The 19695-nt window shown below is 27.1% G+C and overlaps 1 protein-coding gene across 1 annotated transcript; it reads right to left on the bottom strand.

Moving 5' to 3' along the window:
* Positions 1-6771: 6771 nt before the first annotated feature.
* Positions 6772-8320, bottom strand: LOC108469233 (putative RING-H2 finger protein ATL49). Its single transcript, XM_017770128.2, has one exon. The coding sequence runs from the start codon at positions 8268-8270 to the stop codon at positions 6966-6968; it is 1305 nt and encodes a 434-aa protein (XP_017625617.2). The 5' UTR covers positions 8271-8320; the 3' UTR covers positions 6772-6965.
* Positions 8321-19695: the final 11375 nt, after the last annotated feature.

Consider the following 19695-nt stretch of genomic DNA (forward strand, 5'->3'; position numbering starts at 1 on the left):
AAAGGCAAGGAAAAATTAAATACTTGCTTGGGGTTTTATAGATTTTAGAAATTTCCTTTTCACTTGCTTGGGGCATTTTAATAGTTCAAACTTTTTAAAAGCTCAAGATGGGGTAGATATGGAGCAAATTTGTGATTGAAGACTTATTCAATACTTGTCAGTTGTCACCTAGTGAAACATCACTATATATATATACATATAGGGTATTAATACAAACTTGTAATTTCCAGCTCAATCTTATGGTTAAAGAGGTGTAAATCACAAGGAACAAAAGAAGATGGAATCCTGGAAACTGGTCTCAGGATTTTGTTTTTGGAAGTGAATTTGATCGACAATGAAGCATGGTGCATGAACTTGGAACTGTTTAAATGTTCTGTTTAAAAGAAAAACTCATTTTCATTTCAGTCCCTCTACTATGTTTAAAATTGAGATTTAGCTCCTACATTCTAATTTGGTAGTGAACTTTTATACTTCTTTAATTTGTCAAAAATAGTTGACATCATCTAATTCATCATGTTTAATTGGAATCAAGGGTGAAGCTAAAAAATTGGTTTAGGAGGATAAAAAATGTATTGTAAATCTTTGAGGAGTCAAAGTGCAGATTTATCATTATATTAATTTGTAAGTTCACAAAACTTTAAGGGTATAAATAAAAATTTTCCTTCTTAATTTTAGATTAACTAATAACATTAATAAGAGTACATATCAAATTATATATGGACTAAATCTCGTATATGAGAATAGAAGACAGACTAAAACCATAATTTAACGTAAAATAAAAATTATTATCCATGTTATAATCGTACCTGCGTTAGTATGAATATATTTTATATAATTTATTTCTAAAATATTATAATCATATTCAAGTAATTTAGAAGGATGAGGGAATGATATGGCAAGCATGTATGGGCAGGACCATATTTATGTGTTGGTGGTCGGCATGAATGTTTCCCTTAGACCATATCTCTTCCATCTCAATTTCTCATATTCTGGAATTCTTGGGATTGGTTTTCCACTGCAAAAAGTGCCAGTTTAGCCAGATATTATTCACCAACCAACCACCCAATAAGGTTTTTTTTTTCTTTCTTTTTATATTCCGAAATAAATGTATTTATCATCTATAGTAATGATATTCTTTTCGCAGTAAATATTCTTTGGAGAATTAAACGACTAATCATAAAGCACGCTTCATTTCTATGAGCGAAGCTCAAAACACCCGACTACATGGTTAAGGGATGATATCAGGGATGAAGTCAAAAATTATTTTTGGGAGGGCTAGAATTGAGTTATGTATTTTTCTAAAGTTAAAATATAATTTCATCATTTATTAGCTTATATATTTATAATTTTTTAAAGATTAAATTAAAATTTTATTATTTTGCGGGAAAATGCAATTTGACAATTTACTCATTTATAATTTTATAAATATAAAGTGGTCAATGTGATGATATTTTTCCATTTTAGGGGCCCTAGCCCTTGTCAGCTCCAAATGAGATGAACAACCACCACACTACACCTCATGGCTTTCTTGTAAGAATTAAAATATATTTCATATATATTTTATGGTCTATAAAAATTAATTTTTTTGAGATCTGTAGTTGTCTCTCTTAATAATATTATTATCAAAGATTGCACTTAATTTCTCTTAGTAAGACTGCAATGTACCTTATCACTCAACTTAAAAATTGCTAGTAAATAAATCTTTGTCCTTTTACAATTGTTTCATTTATCAATATGAATTTTTCATGATTGAATATGTCTAAATTCAGATATTTATAAATATTTAATTTTTCTATAAAATTATATATTCTAATTACTATTTGCAGCAGATTTGAAATGAAAAGAGATGCAATTTTCCATTTTGTTTCTCCAAAATTTTATTTTAAAATTGCACTTATTAAATAATTCATATATAGTACTTATAATGTTATTTAAAGAAAATTAGATCAAATATTATAAAATTTACACATATCCAATATGCTACCATTTCTTCCTGAAATATGACAAAGATCATAGCATGTAGAATCATGTACTTTTTCGAAAATTCAGTACCAACTCATCAGCTTGTCTTTTCTCTTAATATTTATATATATATATATAAATAATAAGATTTAATACATAATATTTTTATAAACTATCGATCAACCAAATAATGCACGAAATTAATTTTTTTAATGATAACTGAGATTGTGTAGATATATATATACTATCAATATATAAATATAAGTTAAATTAATGGTCGAGAGTTTGATTTTTGTTTTGGGTATAGAGTAATTTTAAAATTCGTGGTTAATATCTACCTTCTTAATGAGAATACAAAATGTAAAGAATTTATCATTAGACTCGCTCCGATAAGTATCTTGAAAAAAAAAATTGGGAACAATGTGGTCCTTGGATTGCATATCTTTTTCTCCCATTTGGGGTATCTAATGAAAAGCTGCAATGGATTATGTATATCCAAACTCACCCACCCACGAAGAGATTGATTGAATGTAGATTCACCGAGAAAGCTACAAAGCCTATAAGAAATTGAACATGAGGTGGCAAATCAGATGAACATAGAGGTTTCCCGTTCTGGACCTGCATGCAGGAATGTGGTTTTAGGGGTTCAAAGAATGTAGACAGTTGGTGCCAAGTAGGCCAACTTGCAATAGGACAAAGCTAGCATTTCATCTACTCAGTACATTGCATTCGACTTCATTTATGAAAACTCCCCTGATAGATCTGGTAGTAAAAAAACTGTTTATCCATAAAATTTATCCAAATTTGAGTTTTTATTTGGGCAATTTCATTTGGATATGGTCTGCATATATGTGATATTGGGTACGTCTCTATTATGTGTGTCAACATGTGAGTATTAATCTTCCAATTGTAGGTAAAAGTAGTATAAAGATCCTTATGCTAAAAGGAAGACTGTATTTTACACTCTCTATAGATTATTTCTGCTAAAAATTTCATCAATTTGTATCGTTATAAATTGGCTTGACTGACATAATAACCAGACCACGTGTACCTCATGATGATGTATAAAGATTAACTTTGAACAGTAAAAATGGAAGAAATTTTTAATAAAAAGTTTAATTTACTCTTTAATCTAATGTACAAGAACTAATTTATTTATTTTTTTAAGTAGAAAGAACAATATGCAATCCAAATCCTATTATTCTTTTACCCTAATTGTACCATAGGAAAAACAAATCATCTATGATATATTATATGATTGTACATGTTAAAATATCTATGCAGAATACCTAATTGGATGGGATAGCCTCTAAAATGTTGATATAGTATTATTTTTCTTGATAGAGGACTTGTTCAATGTGTCCTTTTATTAGGTGATACCATCCTAGTGAAGTCATTATTGTCTTAGTGTGACTAGGTGTTTGGATTAGCTTGGATCTCTTGGCGACTGGATTACTTCAATGGTGGAACATGATTTTCGTTTTTATGCCTTTGTTTCACCAAACATTTATTCTCTTTTGTTCCAAAGAAAACTAATATGGTCTTGGATTGGGTTGCACGTGTTGTTAGACTAAGAAGTCTTGGTTTTTACCAAAATGGCACATTAGAGTATTACTCTTAATAATATATCATTTGGGACTCGAGTTTAACACATTTTTCAATATAGTATTTGTGTTATTTTTTTGTTTAAATTAGTATCTGTATTTGATAAAAGTTATATATTTTGGTACTTAAAAAAATAGTGTTAATTTATTTTTGTGTTTAATTTAAGTTTTAAGGTTGGTTTCATAGAAGTTAATTGCTAATATTATTAGGTTTGAAATTTTCATGATTTTATTAATATAATAAATTTAACGTTAAACGTAAATCTATTTAATTTTGTATTTAATTTATCAAATAATGTTTAATGAATATAATTTAATTTGAGTTTTAAGGTCAATCTAATGAAATTAATTACTAATAGTAGTAATTAAATTCATGAGATGAATCATATTAGCAAACTGAAAAGAACTGGACCAAACTGAAATCTCCATATTGCAAATGTACATGATACAACTATTTATTGATTTGAATTAAACTTACAAAGAAGATAAATGATGGTGGAGATTGGATTAGGGTAGCATGCAAGACTTGGACAAATGCTTACTGAGATGGGCTGAGCTTATATTTGTAACCCATGAACTGTGCTTTACTTGGGCCAAAAGGTTAACAAGACTTGGTAAGCATTATTTGGATCAAATTCATTTTAATTGGATTTTATACAACCACCTTAAATTGCTAAATTATAAGAGCATTTAATTTTGGAGAAATATAAGACCTACATTTTTATAATCTATTCATATAAGTGAAATCTTTAATTGAATTTCAATTCAATTGAAAAATTATTAAAATTTATTTATTTATATATGAATAGAAATCTTTAATCAATTTCAATTCAATTGAAAAATTATTAAAAATTTATTTATTTATTTATTTATTTATTTACATTTTAATAAATCTAAAGAAAAATTACTTGCTAAAGAGAATGAAATGTATTATCCCACTCAGGGTTCAAATTCATAAAATTTAAAGAACGTCTTAATTAATGTAAATACGACCTATAAACTCATAAATGTCAATATTATAAAAAAATTAGCCATACATCTCATTATTATTTCACACATCATGTAAATTTGTATATGGAATGAAACAAAGACATTGTCCTTTTATGTCGCATTGCAATAAAAATATATATAGAAAATTAGAAACATTATAAATAAATATTAACATCTGAATAGATTTTCATTTTTTTAAAAAATTAAAATTGAATGTTGAACAAAGATTTGGTTTGTTCATTGATGTTTTCATATTTGGGAGAAATTACAAAAAAAAAAATACTTATCCAATTATGTTGGGATCAGGTTTTAATATATTCTCGAATGTTCGATATATATTTTACCATATTCTTATCAGAAGTATTTATATTATAATACATTTATTATTTAAATAAAAAAATATGTAAAATTATATCTATAAAATAGTTTATTTTGCAAGATAAATAGAACTGTAATAACAGGTGCATATAACAACTAAAGAACAGGAACGCAAAATAGTTGGACTCGTTGTTGATTTAACCTATACAAGTTTTTAAATATATAAGAATTACTGGACTTAGTGATATATTGATCAATTACTGTATCAATCCCCTCATCGAAGTAGACAACAAACCAAGACTATTAATAACTATCCTGATAAAGTCTAGGATAAATAAAATATCTTTAAAATATGTTTAGGGATGAAATCAGAAATTTATTTTAGAGTGGTTAGAAATAAATTATAAATATTTTACGACAAAAATTAAAATTTGTTATTATACAAATTTGTATCTTAAAATTTTTAAAGAGCCTCTAAAGCAGTTCTATCATATTAGCGGAGGGACAAGTCCACTACAACTCATTTCTAGCTTCACCACTGAATATGTTTACAAGTCATTTAAGTTAATCTCCATGAAAGAGATAACCTGATTTGTTTGATCTGAATCAATCTAACTTTTATATATCTGCCAACGTGCATTCATAATATAAGTTATGTCATGGCTCGGTTATTTTGGTTCAAATAATTATCAACTTCGAATATGATAAGTTATCAAATTTGAGCTGTTATAAATACAATTGTAACGATTTTCATAAGAAATTTAACACTTTTAAATCAATACTTTTAATCATTTCTCAATTAAATTAATAATAGATTGATATTAATTCAATCAATACTTTAAATATAATATAAATTACATGGTGGACAACAGTACACTTGTGAAGAAGTGTCCATGTCCATACTTCATAATCACTTCCTCTATTTGAGGTTGAACTAAAATAGACATCCAACAACATATGTCCAAATCTAAGTTATTAGCACCATAAATGATTAAATAAATAATCTAAAGCTACACAATGGGGAAAAATAAATCCACAAAAGGACACCAAATTTGTTCCAAGTTAAGCTTTTTTTTTTCCAAAAATAATAATTTCTGTTTTGTAAGATTGTGATGTTCGGGTCCTTTTGGATAAACATTTACTTTCAACGTGGTGTATTTAATTTTTTTATCTTACGTTATAGTATTTAATTTCACTATCAACATTAATTTTATACTAATTACAAATTACTGCATCATTCATTTAAAAGGACCCGAAAATTGTTCTAGACTCTTGTAGCACGCAAAAAGAAAGCAGACAAACAATGAAGAAATCATCATTAAAAAGAACCCTTTTTTTATTTATTATTATTACTTTTTACTTTCTTTTTCCTATAACATGATCATGCAATTTTGCCTTCCAAAACAAGCAAACAAAAGTGTGTTTTCCTAATTTATAATTTTGGTACATCAAGAAGGGAAAAGGAGTTGTTTAAGTTGAAAATCTGAATTTAATGTTAATATTGATTTGTATTTGTACCTAAACAAAAATTGTAAAATATAATTATTAAAGAATAATTAAATTAATTACAAATAACGCTAATATAGTATAATCAATTTATTTTCTAATTAATTTTATCACTTTAACCTTAATTTTTTTTCATATACAATTTTTCCCTCAACTATTAAAAATTAATCAATTTATTTTGCTTGGAAAGAAAAATTTTATTGGTCTGTTAACTTTTTAAAAATATGATAATCTGGGCAACAATTTGCATATACTTTAGTGTTATATGGATAATGTTTTTGAAATTTATTGATTTTTTTTGAATTGGTATAAGCATATGAATTATCACGTAAATTGTCGCATTAATATTGTTAAAGAAAAATTAAAATCAAAATAACAAAAGAAGACATCATTAAAAACTAAATATATCATTGTCTTTTGTAATGTTCTTACATTCTCATTTAATAATGAAAGGTGCCTAATTACACTCATTTTATTACGATTCACTAATTACAATATTTACCTAAACATGTAACTCGTATTAATTATATTCAAATTTAATTATTATAAAATTTCAAACACATTGTATGCAACACAATTTTTTCCTTACATGTTTGGGCTAAAGGATGAATGAACAACCTTGTTTTGTCTCCCACCTAGCCAAAGCATGGTTCTCCTTGCAAAAGATGGTGTTTTACCTTGTGAATGATCATCTAAGCTATGGCTCCTCTGGTTTTCTTCATCAAACCCTAATTCTTCACTCCCTCCTCCATTTCCCCACCTTGAAGAACCCATCTCAAACACATCATCCCCAACAACACCGTTCTTCACCTTCAACCTAAACGAAAAGGCCCTCCTAGATGAATCCACTTGCTTCCCTTTCTTCCCTCGAAGCCAAATTTTCGATATTGAAAAGCTTTCTTTGTTGCTTCTCCTAATAGACTTGCTGCCATTATCATCAATGGTGGTGGTCATAGTTTCAAAACCATTGAACCCTCTTCTTGATTCACAATCACATTCAGACATTGCAAGGTGGTGACCAGGTGTTAATGGCAAACAAAGCTTTTTTCTCGATGGTTTCTTCAATGGTGTCCTTATTGGTACTTGTAAGAATGAATTTTCATCCATTACATATTCAAATGACCCCATTGAAAAACACCTCCTTGAATCAACATTAATGTTGATATCACTACAACCTTCAATGCCATTATCAACATTTCTAAGCTTCCCTAGCTTAACAGGCACAATGTTTTCATCCACCATTAAAGTGGGGTTGGCTTCCACATCATCAACAATGGGTGGTGGTGGCGGCGGCGGTGGCGGCGGTGGTGGGGGTGGTGATGAACAGCTATCAATTATTAAACTAGCTCTACATAAAGGGCACGTAGAATGAGACAAAAGCCAAGTATCAATACACTCCATATGGAAAGCATGGCTACAAATCGGTAACAATCTAAGCTTATCTTCAACCTCAAATCCACACAAACAAACAGCACAATCAAAAGGGTTGTGTTTCAAACCTATGATGGATTTGTAATGAAAAACAGGGAGATTATCTATTAATGATTGGTCGACACCAGCATCATGGAGATGGAACAGTTGTTGCAACTGTCCTTGAAGGGCTGTTACATGGTCTGAATCACCGGGTTCTCTATTTGAAGGTCTTAAAAGGAATCTAATTAAGAGATGAACCAAACCAGAAACAAAGAAGATGATAGCTAGGATTATGATTATAAGCAATAAACTTGGACTGACCTTGTTTATGAAATTTGAACCACTGGATTGTAAGCTTTGTGGTGGTGGCTGTAATGGCGGTGGTGATTGGGGAGGGAAGTAAGGTGGTGGTTGCTCTAATGGAGAAAGATATTGGACCAACATTCTTTGCTTGGTTTCATGGAAAATTGGTTCCATTGTGTTCCAAAAAGGGGGAGGGAAAAAGAGAGCTTAATACGTGGTTTTTAAAGGGTAGAAATAAAAAGGCGGGGTAGAAGGTGAATTTTAAAAAAATTTGGTAGCAATAATAATAAGTCTACCAAATAGTGGTTAAATAGTGTAGAGTTAATCAATATTTTTTGGTTTAATTTTGTTTTAGTCTCTTTACTATGTTAAAATTTAGGAAAAAATCCATCTACCTTTTTATCATTACAATATTGGGTAGGGGAAAGGGGAATGACTATTTGAAATCTGTGTCATTCGAGTGTCGAAGGAGTAGGGACAGCGCCGAGGGGTAGGCAAGACTTTGACCCCCGCCCCAAAATGGTAAATTATAATTTTAGTCTCTTAAATTTTTTAAAATTATAAGTTAGTTTAATGGTAAAAATATATTTTGACCTTTCAAAGATGAAAAAATTTTAATTTGATTCCTTTAAAATTTTAAAATAACAAATATATACAAAGATAAAATTATATTTTGATCTCTTTAAAATTTTATAATTTAATGTTGACCCCAAAAATAAGCTTTTCGCTTCGTGCCTAGAGAGGAGTTTTAACCACGGCTCCAAAGAAACTTTTTTTTTTTCCTTACAAAGTTAAGTTATAAATGTTTAAACTCACTGGGGTGTCAACAATGGGCTTTAAGCCTTTAACCATTACTTTCTTGTATTCTCTTTAATTTTTTACAATGTTATTAATAGATTTAAATCGATAAAGATCAAATTCTACTATTAGCCTATATATTATGCATAAGTTATTGATTTAATTTCTCTATTTTAGTCTGATTAATTTTAATCCTTATATTTTATTGACAATCCTAGCCAAAACGATGATAGTTAAATCATTAGGCTCTATTATTAGTCTTGTACTATTCATAAGTTATGAATTTAGTCACTATTCTCTAATTTAATTATTTTTGTCTCTATATTTTCTTTTATCGATTTTAGTCCCTACACTTTAGTCACGTGACATTTAACTAAGTAAAATGGTTATCAATTTAGACATTATAAAATCCAAGGATCAAAATATGCCAAGTCAAAAAGAATAAATCCCTAATTTCATAATAGTAAAGGGACTAATATCATAATTAAACCATATATGTTTGAAAGCAAAAACAAATCCAAAATTATTTGGGGTGAAGAGAAATTGAAGAAATTACATTTTGGTATTATTTGATGTATTTTTTGGCATGCTGTCCAAAAAGTGAAGTAAATGATGGAAACAAAAACACCAATTTTTAGGAGAAAAGAAGTCTCCACTATGAAATGAAATCATGTTTCTGGATTTCGTGCACTACAAAAAGAAGAGAAAGCAAGACACATTTTTACTGCATTTTTTGAATTATATTATACTTTATATTCAATTTTCCTTTTTTCCTGGTTTTAATTCGCCAACACCTAAAGTATCCCAATTTTTTAAAAAGAATTTCTCTTAATTTAAACTTACTTTACTTAAATATAATTTTAATTTCAATCTGTTCGAAGTTAGAAAATTCTTTTAGGGATCGAAATTAAATTGTAATTTTTACAATAATAAAAATATAATTTTAAAGAATAAAATTAAAATATTATTATTTTTAGGGGGGCAATGTATAATTTTACCTTTATTAATTTAAATTTTTTAAAACTTTAAGGGCCAATCGGGGCCCCTTCCAGCCCCTCGAGATTCGCCCTTGATTTCAATGACATTTAAAAAGAAATTAGTAAATAATTTTGGATATAATTGTTGAAATTATATATGTGACGTCTCGAATTAAATGTAATTGGAGATTACGTTAATTACATTCCAATTCTCATAAGGATTAAAATATAGAAGATAATGCATTTCAACACACTCAAACCCACGATTTCTTGTATTGGCAACAATACTAATACCAGTCAAACTAAGGCTCAATTAAAACTCTTTATAATTATAAGGTAATGTAATTACTATTATAACCGGGGACGAAATTAAATTTTTTTTTAAGAAATAGAATTATAATATAAACATTTTACACTTTAGGTACTAACCCTCTTGCCTGCCTGCTGCTTCTAGATTCACTTCTGACCCTAAATGTTGAAACCATACTCTAATTTAATGAGGAAAGATGTGAGAATAATATATGTATATATATGAGCATGCAAAACGAGGTTTTCTTAGAAATATGATAAAGACAACTATATTTAAATACGCATGCCGTGCTCCTTTGCAATTCTTAGCCATGAAAGTTGGGTCACAATATCAAAATATCTGTCATTTTTGCTCTAAAGGTAGAAATTGCTGATTATTAAAATATCATTTTTATATTTTATAATTATATTTAAATAAAAAATTTGTTAATCCAAATTTATAAAATAATACGACAACATATTAAAATTTATTAATATAAATTAGTACATATTTGTTAAGGGGAGGTTGGACTTTGTTCTAGGAGAAGTTTTTGAAATGGTGTTCGTCGAGAATCAATGAATCCCACAATGATAGAGGTGGTATCATTCTTACCCACTAATGCCGTGTAAGTAGGATGGCAACACTTGACCCGTCCGATGGATTCTAAATTGATCCGCTTCATATGGAGCGGATTTTTTGTTTGAAAAGTGGGTGAGAGGTGAGACGAGGTGGATTTTTCCTTTTGGATAATGAGTATGGAGCAATTATAGTAATTGCTTGCCCTATGTTGACCTACTCCACTATATAAAATTACCATCTTATCTTTGTATATATAAACTACTATAAGAGTAAAAATGTAATAACGTAATATAGAAAAGAATCATATAGTATATGTTTAAATATTTACTTGGTTTTTAAAAGATTGAAAATATTAAAAATAAGTAGCAAAAATTAAATTGAAGTGAAGTATGGTGGGATAGGGATGGATACGTCCAACATCCATAGAGGTGGTAGTAATTTTTAAGATAATATATCCATAATGGAGTGGAGCGGGTGGTGAAACAAAGCGTGCCAATTGTGGAGCAGAAGTGGATTTTGCAATATTCGCCTTCACTTTGCTCCATTGCCATCTCTATATATAAAGGCATGAGTTCAAACCTCACCAAGACCAAATGCTCATATTTTCTTGGTGGGCGAGGTCTCCCACTACGTGAATCCATCGACGGCTCTCCCTAGAGTCGGAAGTCAAAATCTAGGGATAAAATCAAGCACAGACACCTCGAACACAATACATTTACCATTGAGAGATATATCAACTTCCGACAAACGACACTTCAATACTTTATCCAGAGCAAATTCTACCTCTCCTTAACAATATCAAATATTATATATAAATATATAATATTTTAAATATGATTATAACATATAAAAATATACAAACACCAAATCAACTACTAAATTGTGAGTTAGATAAATAAAAGTTACAAAAGAATACGAGTTGTTGAACCAAATAAATAAATGAAAGGAGACCAAAAAGAAAAGAAAAAAAAAAAGTTTAAGTCCATCAACTTTTTCTAGAAACCTTTTAAAGTTTCAAAGGAGTAATTCATGAATAACCTAATTAAGACTTAATGAGTGAGAAAAAATATTTTTAAATGAATTTAGTATTTTTTTAATAATTCAATTATATATAAGTTATGATCATATTTATTCTTTTTGATACAATGTTTAAAATTGTTCATAGTCCATTTTCAACTAATAAATAGGAAGATAATGATTTTCAGCGCACTTATACGTTCCTATATCCTCCTGCATTGGTAATAATACTCATACCAATCAAGTTATAACTCAATTGACAGATTGCTTCTTTTATCTGTATTAGGTTTTAAGTAAAAAAAAATCAACTTCCAATTAATCTAACTCACATAAATTAAAATTAAGTAATTTTAAATTATATTTTTATTTAAGATTTGATTATAAAAATATACCGTTGTTAATATAAAATTATTTTATTATTTTTTAAATAACAGAAGAATTATTTAGATGGATGGACTAAAGTTGTAACCCAAACAACCCGATCATGAACAAATCATAATTAACAATTCTTTGGTCCCATAAGATGTTTTCTTTTTATTTTTTTACTCCTTTTGTCAAAGATTAGCTCTAATATACAAAACTAAAATGTCAAATGGTTAGGGCATGTAAAAAAAATTATAGAAAAAAACCCCTAAACCAAATTTTTTTAATGAATAACTTAATTAAACCCCAAATTTCTCCCCAAGCAAGGCATCCAAGGGCATATAAAAATAGATAAAGTAAAGCATGCTTTTCACAAATTTGTGAATATAGACTTCTCAAAAAGAATTATCTTAATTTTCTAAAAAAAATTACTTAAGAAAAAGAGCTTTCACATACATTTAAAATGAAATTGTCAAGCATTCAGATATAACTCAACATGAAATGGAAGACTATAGTTTTTGAAATAATATATAGAAATGTTCGTGGGTCAAGTTCAGATCAAATGATATAAGGTATTATTATACTTTATTTTATTTAAGTCTAACTCGATTCAAATATGAGTCTTAAAATTTGTACAAATTCGTTGTATATTTTAGTTTTTTTGTTTAAAAAATTTAAAAATATTATAAAGAAATTAGTGATTAAGCATCCCAAGGGATCTTCAAAATTAAGCAATCCAAAGTTTTAACTACAATTTTCAATGTCAATGGAAAAGGGTATTAGAAGAGAATAATGACTTGGAAGATTAGGAAGGGACAAACTAGTTTGATTATTTGTTAAGTGTAGGGCCATATGGGTGGTACTACATTGATCGAGTAATTCTTTTGGTTTAAAACTTTAATTTCACACCCAACGGGATTCAATTTGTTTAATCACGTAATATTTTTTAAAAACGGAATTTAAAAATTATTTTGAGGATTTAAATTGTATATTTTATAAAAATTAAAATATAATTTTATTATTTTAATAGTTTATGTCTTTATAATTTTTAGAATATTGAATCAAATTTTTATAATTTTTAAGTCAAAATATAATTTTACTATGTACTAATTTGAAATTTTAAAAGATTAAAAGTGAAAATTTTCATCTGCACCCAATGTTGAGACGCTAGAAAGTTTACCTTTTACTTTTTTTCGTTAATTTTTAGCCTAATTTAAAAAAAACATGACATAACCACGGGAGTTAAATGATATGACAATGGTCTCTCCTACCTTAACTAGCGGTGAAGAGTTCAATCCTTATCCTTAATATTGAGCAGCTTTAACACTCATGGCCAATATCTACCTCTTAATTGGCCTATCGAATGCGGAGAATTAGTTACTGGGCTCGTTCTAGTAAACACTTTTTTACAACATTTGTAGAATCTTTTAGGTTAAATTGGTCTGTCCAGTTTTTTAAAATCGACTCATTTTATGTTTCTAAAAATTAAGTACAATCAGAGGCGGATACAAGGGGGTCCCAGCCCCCCCAAAATGAAAATTTTATATTTAGGCCCTTGAATTTTTTTAAAATTTTAAATTAGTAAAGGTAAAATTGTACTTTGGCCTCCCTAAAATTATAGAAATTTGATTTAATCCTATAGAAATTATAAAGGTATAGACTATTAAAAATTAAATTTTCATTTGGTCCCCCCTAAAAATTTGTTCTGGCTTCGCCCCTGAGTACAATTATAAATTTAAGCCCTCAACCTTTACAATTTTTATCAATTTGGTTTCCATTTTTTACTTTAATTATAAAAAGTTATAGAAAAATTAAAATATTATATTTGTTTCCCAAATGTGTCAACAAATTAAAGATAAGCACCACCAATTTGTTTGTTTTCATGCAATTGTCGATGAGCACTTCCTCTTTAACTTGTTGAGAATTGAAAATAAAATAGAAAGACTAAATCCATATAAATTAATAAGTACGAGGATTATTTTTAGAATTTAACCCCTTTTTCTTTTCAACCAGCAATACCTAAATCAAGTTTCCATACCATCTAATTATAATTGCATATGAGGGTTTCAACCATTAATGAAGAGGAGCCTCGTTAATACGTATGAAGCCTTTCACCATAAGATTTCGTGTTATTATGGGTAAAGATTTATCGACCCCAACCGTGACAACTATTCTGAAAATCAATTGTCTGATCGGCAGTGTTCACACAAAAAAGACTAAACATAATAAATAAATTGACGTTAAAATTAATTACGAGTATCGTATATGTTTACTTCCAATTCAAGAAGCTTTGCAAACCAGTTCAACAAAATTCCCCTATACTTTGAATCAAGAAATAATGCTGAAATCATTGAAGGAATTTCTCGTATTGGAAATCTTCATTATCAACTGCACATTAAAACAAAGTTGATACATAAACTAAATATGAAAGGACAATTACATACATGATTAATTGAGATTTAAGAAGTTGATTGGAATTAAGACCAAATTAATCGTATATGTAAATATTATATATAATTGATGGAAAGCATTAATATCATGATTAATTGTTCTTAATAACTGCTTACTTTACTTGATATCAGAATTGAGAAGAAGTCTTTTACCAAAAAAATTAATTACTTTTTCTATAAATTAATTACGAAATAAAAATAATACAAAGTGATAATGATATATGTGATTCTTTCTTCTTCAACAAAATGTGTAAATATAGCTGCATTTAAATTTTGATGGTTTATATTTCAGAGAGATTTGTATATGTTTAGTATTCACAGTTTTTAGTACTCATCTGTCCATCGAGAAACTTGTAATTGATATTGCATTGAGAGTATTGCTTAATTTACAATTAAGTTTTTAAGAGAAAAATTTAGTGGCGATTAATCTAGATTTTCTAGTACAAGAGTGAGGCTGCTATTTCGGGCTATGATAAGACTTGGGTTTCAAAGATAAATTAATTATCTACTGAGATAGGTTTCACAGATATAGAAAACTCAAAATATATAAATAATTTATCTGTGTTATTTTCTCTTTATTCATGTTTTCTTTGTAATTATCAATTGTAAGTTCCAACAATAATTTTAATTTTTATTATGTTTAATGATACTATTATTTGTTTTTTAGATATAATTATACTAGATTAAATATTAAAATATTTTGATAATTATCTCAGGATAAAGTAAATTATTCCTAAACTCGATCAATAATTGAAAAATTAACCCCACCTCTAAACTTTTTCGAAAGAAATCAACCTTATCACAATGGGTCGAGTCGAAACCCATGGGTTCCAAGTTTTTCTTTTTTTTCATCACTAAGAAAACCTCATTCGTCGTTTGACAAACGTGTTTGAGTCTTATACAAGCAGATTTTTTGTCATTTGTCCTTTGGTAAAGGTGTTCGAATCTTACATTGACGATGTTGTACGTATATTAAAATAATAAATAAATAAATATTGATATAATGATTTATTTGATTTTTCAACTTTATATAAAAATTTATTTTAGTTTTTTTTTAACATTTAAACTTATACTATTTATCAAATCACTCCAAAATGGATAAAAAAATAAACATTTGTTAATTTTGCTAACTTGACATGCACGTGCATTGCCATATGAATTCCACAACAATAATAAATTAATTGTTTTAAATTTTAAAATTTAAAACAATTATAAAATTATTTTTTTAAAAAATTATTAAAACTATTTTGAAAGTATAAAGATTATAATTTTTTAAATATTTTTAATTTAATTAATTACTAATATGACATTCACGTGGATTGTCACGTGGATGCCACATTAGCAAAGTTAACAAATATTAACTTTTCAATCTATTTTAGAGTGATTTGATAAACAATGCAAGTTCAAATATTAAAAGAGGTAAAAATTAAATAAATGGCTAAAATAACTTTTTATAAAGTTAGAGAGCTAAATAAGTCATTATGCCTATTTTTTAAAAGGTGTTTGAAATTAGATTTATTCTGTCCAAAATTTCATCTTTATATATTTAAGATGTTTTAGACAAAAATATTATATTCGAAAAATGAATTTGAGGAGAAATAAATCCGATTAAAATATAAGCAAAGTTTGGACTCTAACATTTAAAGTCGATCACAGGCTAATTTGTCCAATTTTTCTAAGTATATGTTTTATCACATTAGTAAATGTTGCAAGTTGCTTATATTTGATTTTATATATATATATATATATATATTAAATATTGAATTAAAACAATATTTTTGTAATAAAATTAAAATTTAGTATGATTTATTGTAAAACGGGTTAGAATTAGTTATTTACAAATACGAGTGAGCTTAAGTAGAATTTAATGCTAATAGTTTGGGCTCAGGGGTGAAGCTTGAATTTTTGTTTAGGAAAGACGAGATAAAGTTATAAATTTAAGGGTACAAAAACTAAAAATTTTATATTAAAAAAGTTTAAATTAAATTATTAATTTTTCAAAAGTACTAAAATTATAATTTTATCATTTAATTAAAAAATTAAAATAACTAAATTCAATCTTTTAATTTTGGGAAGAGAACATAAAATAATTTTTCCCATTTAAGTCAAGGAGGACCACGGCCCTTGCCTATTCCTTTGGGGCAAATTAGCAATGTCTTTAGATTTTAGGTTAATTTTTTCAATATTTAAAAAATAAATCAATTTTAAAGAGAGAAATAAAAATACATATCGCAACATATATTTTCTATTAAAATATCAGCTAAAGAAATGAAAACACCTCCTACAATACCTTTCTATTTCTCTCTCCAAAAGAACCCAAAAAGAACTAAAGCTATAGAAATATCTCATTTCAACTAAACCTCTTGGAAATATAAGAAAATATCTTATTATATATTTATATGCAAAAGTCAGTTTTCAATCAATAAATATGTACATCATTTGAATGTCAATGTCATCTTTTGTAACTTCACACCCACCTAAAAGCTGATAAGTTTTTAAATTCCATTAAGGATATGACTAAACAACACCCTATTTTTTATATTTTAATACACAAACAAAAATTATTTTTAAAATTTTTATTATAAATTTTGGTCAAATTTATTATTTTGACATAATATTTAGAGCTATTTATAGTCATTGTTCAACTCATAAATAGGTGTATAATGTGCTTTAGTGCCCTTAAACCCATATTCTTTTATATTGACACTAATATTTATACCATTCAAATTAAAACTCAATCGGTAAAATATTATGTTTTAAAATTGAAAAAAAAAAAGTATATGCTTGTCCTATACGTGCTTAATCGAATGCATACGTGTAGATTCTATTGTACAAACAGCTAAAGGCATATTTAAATGTATAATATCTTTTTTTCATGTTTTAATTATTATTTTTAGTATTATGCTGGTCTATTTTATAGTTTATATTTGGAGTTATCCTTCTTAATAATGTTGTTTTTAAATTTCGAACTTACATTTTCATTTAAAAATATAATATGTTTTATAATTACACTTAACCACTCGTTTTAATTATTTTGTATTATAAAATTATTAACTCTATTTCAAATCATACTCTTAAATATAATTAGAAAATTATCATTAAACCTTAATTAAGCCTGTCATCTTTTTAGAAATTTCCATTACGCTTCTCGAAACTTTTGAAATTTTGAATTTGGACACAACCAAAATTTTGGGAAACTCTTATTTGGTCTCCAGAATTTTTAAAAATTTTAATTAGACCATCTAAATATTTAGAAAAAACTTTAAAGAAGCTTTTTAAAAAAAAATAATTAAAACCCCAATTTTTTAAAAAAATTTAAATTAAGTCCCTGTGGTTTTTAGAAAATTTCATTAGGTCTTTCAAAACTTTTAAAAATTTGAATTAGGCCCCACAAAAAGTTTTGGAAATTTGTATGAAATCTCCAAAACTTTTAAAAGTTTAATTAGACCATTCAAAATAGCCAGGGTAATGCTAGGGGGCTAGTAGGGCCCGACCTCCTAAAATGGGAAATTTAACTTTTGACCCTTTATAATTTATAAAATTTTGATTTAGTATATGGTAAAATCACACTTTAACACCTAAAAATGATAAATTTTAATTTAATCCTTCAATAACTATAAAGATACAAAGTATTAAAATGATGAAATTGCAATTTAATTCTTTTAAAAACATATAACTTAATTCCAATCCCCAGAAAAACTTTTTGGCTTCACCCTTGAAAAGAGTTAAAAATTCTTATTAAACTTTTCAAAAATATTTTGAAATTTTTAATTAAAACCCTCAAAATTTTTAAAATTTTAATTAAATCCCGAAAATATCCGTCACTTATCTTAGGATAAGTCCTATAGTTTCCAGGTGGTTTTGAATATTGCTAGTTGTATTGTAAACAATGTGAAAATGAAATATTGAAACGGTGCATGAATACTGCGTGCCAAATAACCCGGCATGTCAAATAAATTGGTCTAATTTTGTTGCCAGGCACAGTAGTTGTTCAAAATTTTATACTTAGTCCATCTACTAAAATTTTGAAAAATTGAATGCTCTTACTACATTGATTTACAAATTCTAGTCCAACTGATAGCGGTGTTACTTTTCTACCATTAAAAATGCTGACGTGGACATGAAACTACTGATGCGGCATTAACTAATATGCTGAACTTGGTCAACGAATCTGTTGGCATTGATGACATGTAATTTTTTTAATTATATTTTGGCGTAAGTTGCAAATTTTTTAAATTCTAAATTTCGATTTTGACCCAGATACTAGATGTTAAATTATGATATTTTCAAAAAATTATGCGATAGACATATTATCACATGTGTAATATCATATCAGTTTGATAATTCCACATAATACTGATGAAAAAGACCATCTTATTTCTAGTTAATGAATTTAATGACTAATTTTTAAGTGAAGACTGAAATTTTAAAATTCTAAAAGTATAAAGACTAAAATGAAGCAATTAAATAAATATTATGCATTTTTATTCTTTTTTGTTTTTTTAATGTGCAAAAATTGTTACGATGTATATGCCACATCATCACATATTTAAAGAAAATCACATTAAATGATTTGATAAAATTAATGAAAAAGATTGTTCTTAGAGTTGAAAATACACATTTCGTAAACTAAAGTATTAGAAATGACCAACTTATAATAAAGAGACTAAATTCACAAAAATGAATAGTGTAAGGACCATTTATAGAATTAACCAAAAATATGTCACTTTCAAAACAGTTGCAAACTTGTTTATTCCATCCAAAGCAAATGGAATCTTTACTATCAGTAGTGAAGAATATGCTCATCAAGTATAGATAGAAAGTATGACGGGAGAAAAAGTGAGAAAAGACGTGTTAATCTACTTTTCTTATCTTTTATATTTAAATTTAAATTTTAGTCCATATATTTTTATTCTCGAGAAATTAATTCTTTTACTTTTCATATTTTAAATTTAAGTCTAATTGTTAACACAATTTTAAAAAATATGTACTTTATAGCTATGTAACTAAAAGATAGATGTTGTAATGAAGTTGAATTTAATAAAATAATTTTAATAATATTAGTAGTTGGCATCTAAATTTTAAAATTTAAAAATAAAAGGACTAAATTACTAGAAATAAAAGTA

Source organism: Gossypium arboreum, chromosome 8 (assembly GCF_025698485.1).
Source record: "Gossypium arboreum isolate Shixiya-1 chromosome 8, ASM2569848v2, whole genome shotgun sequence".
Lineage (NCBI taxonomy): Eukaryota > Viridiplantae > Streptophyta > Magnoliopsida > Malvales > Malvaceae > Gossypium > Gossypium arboreum.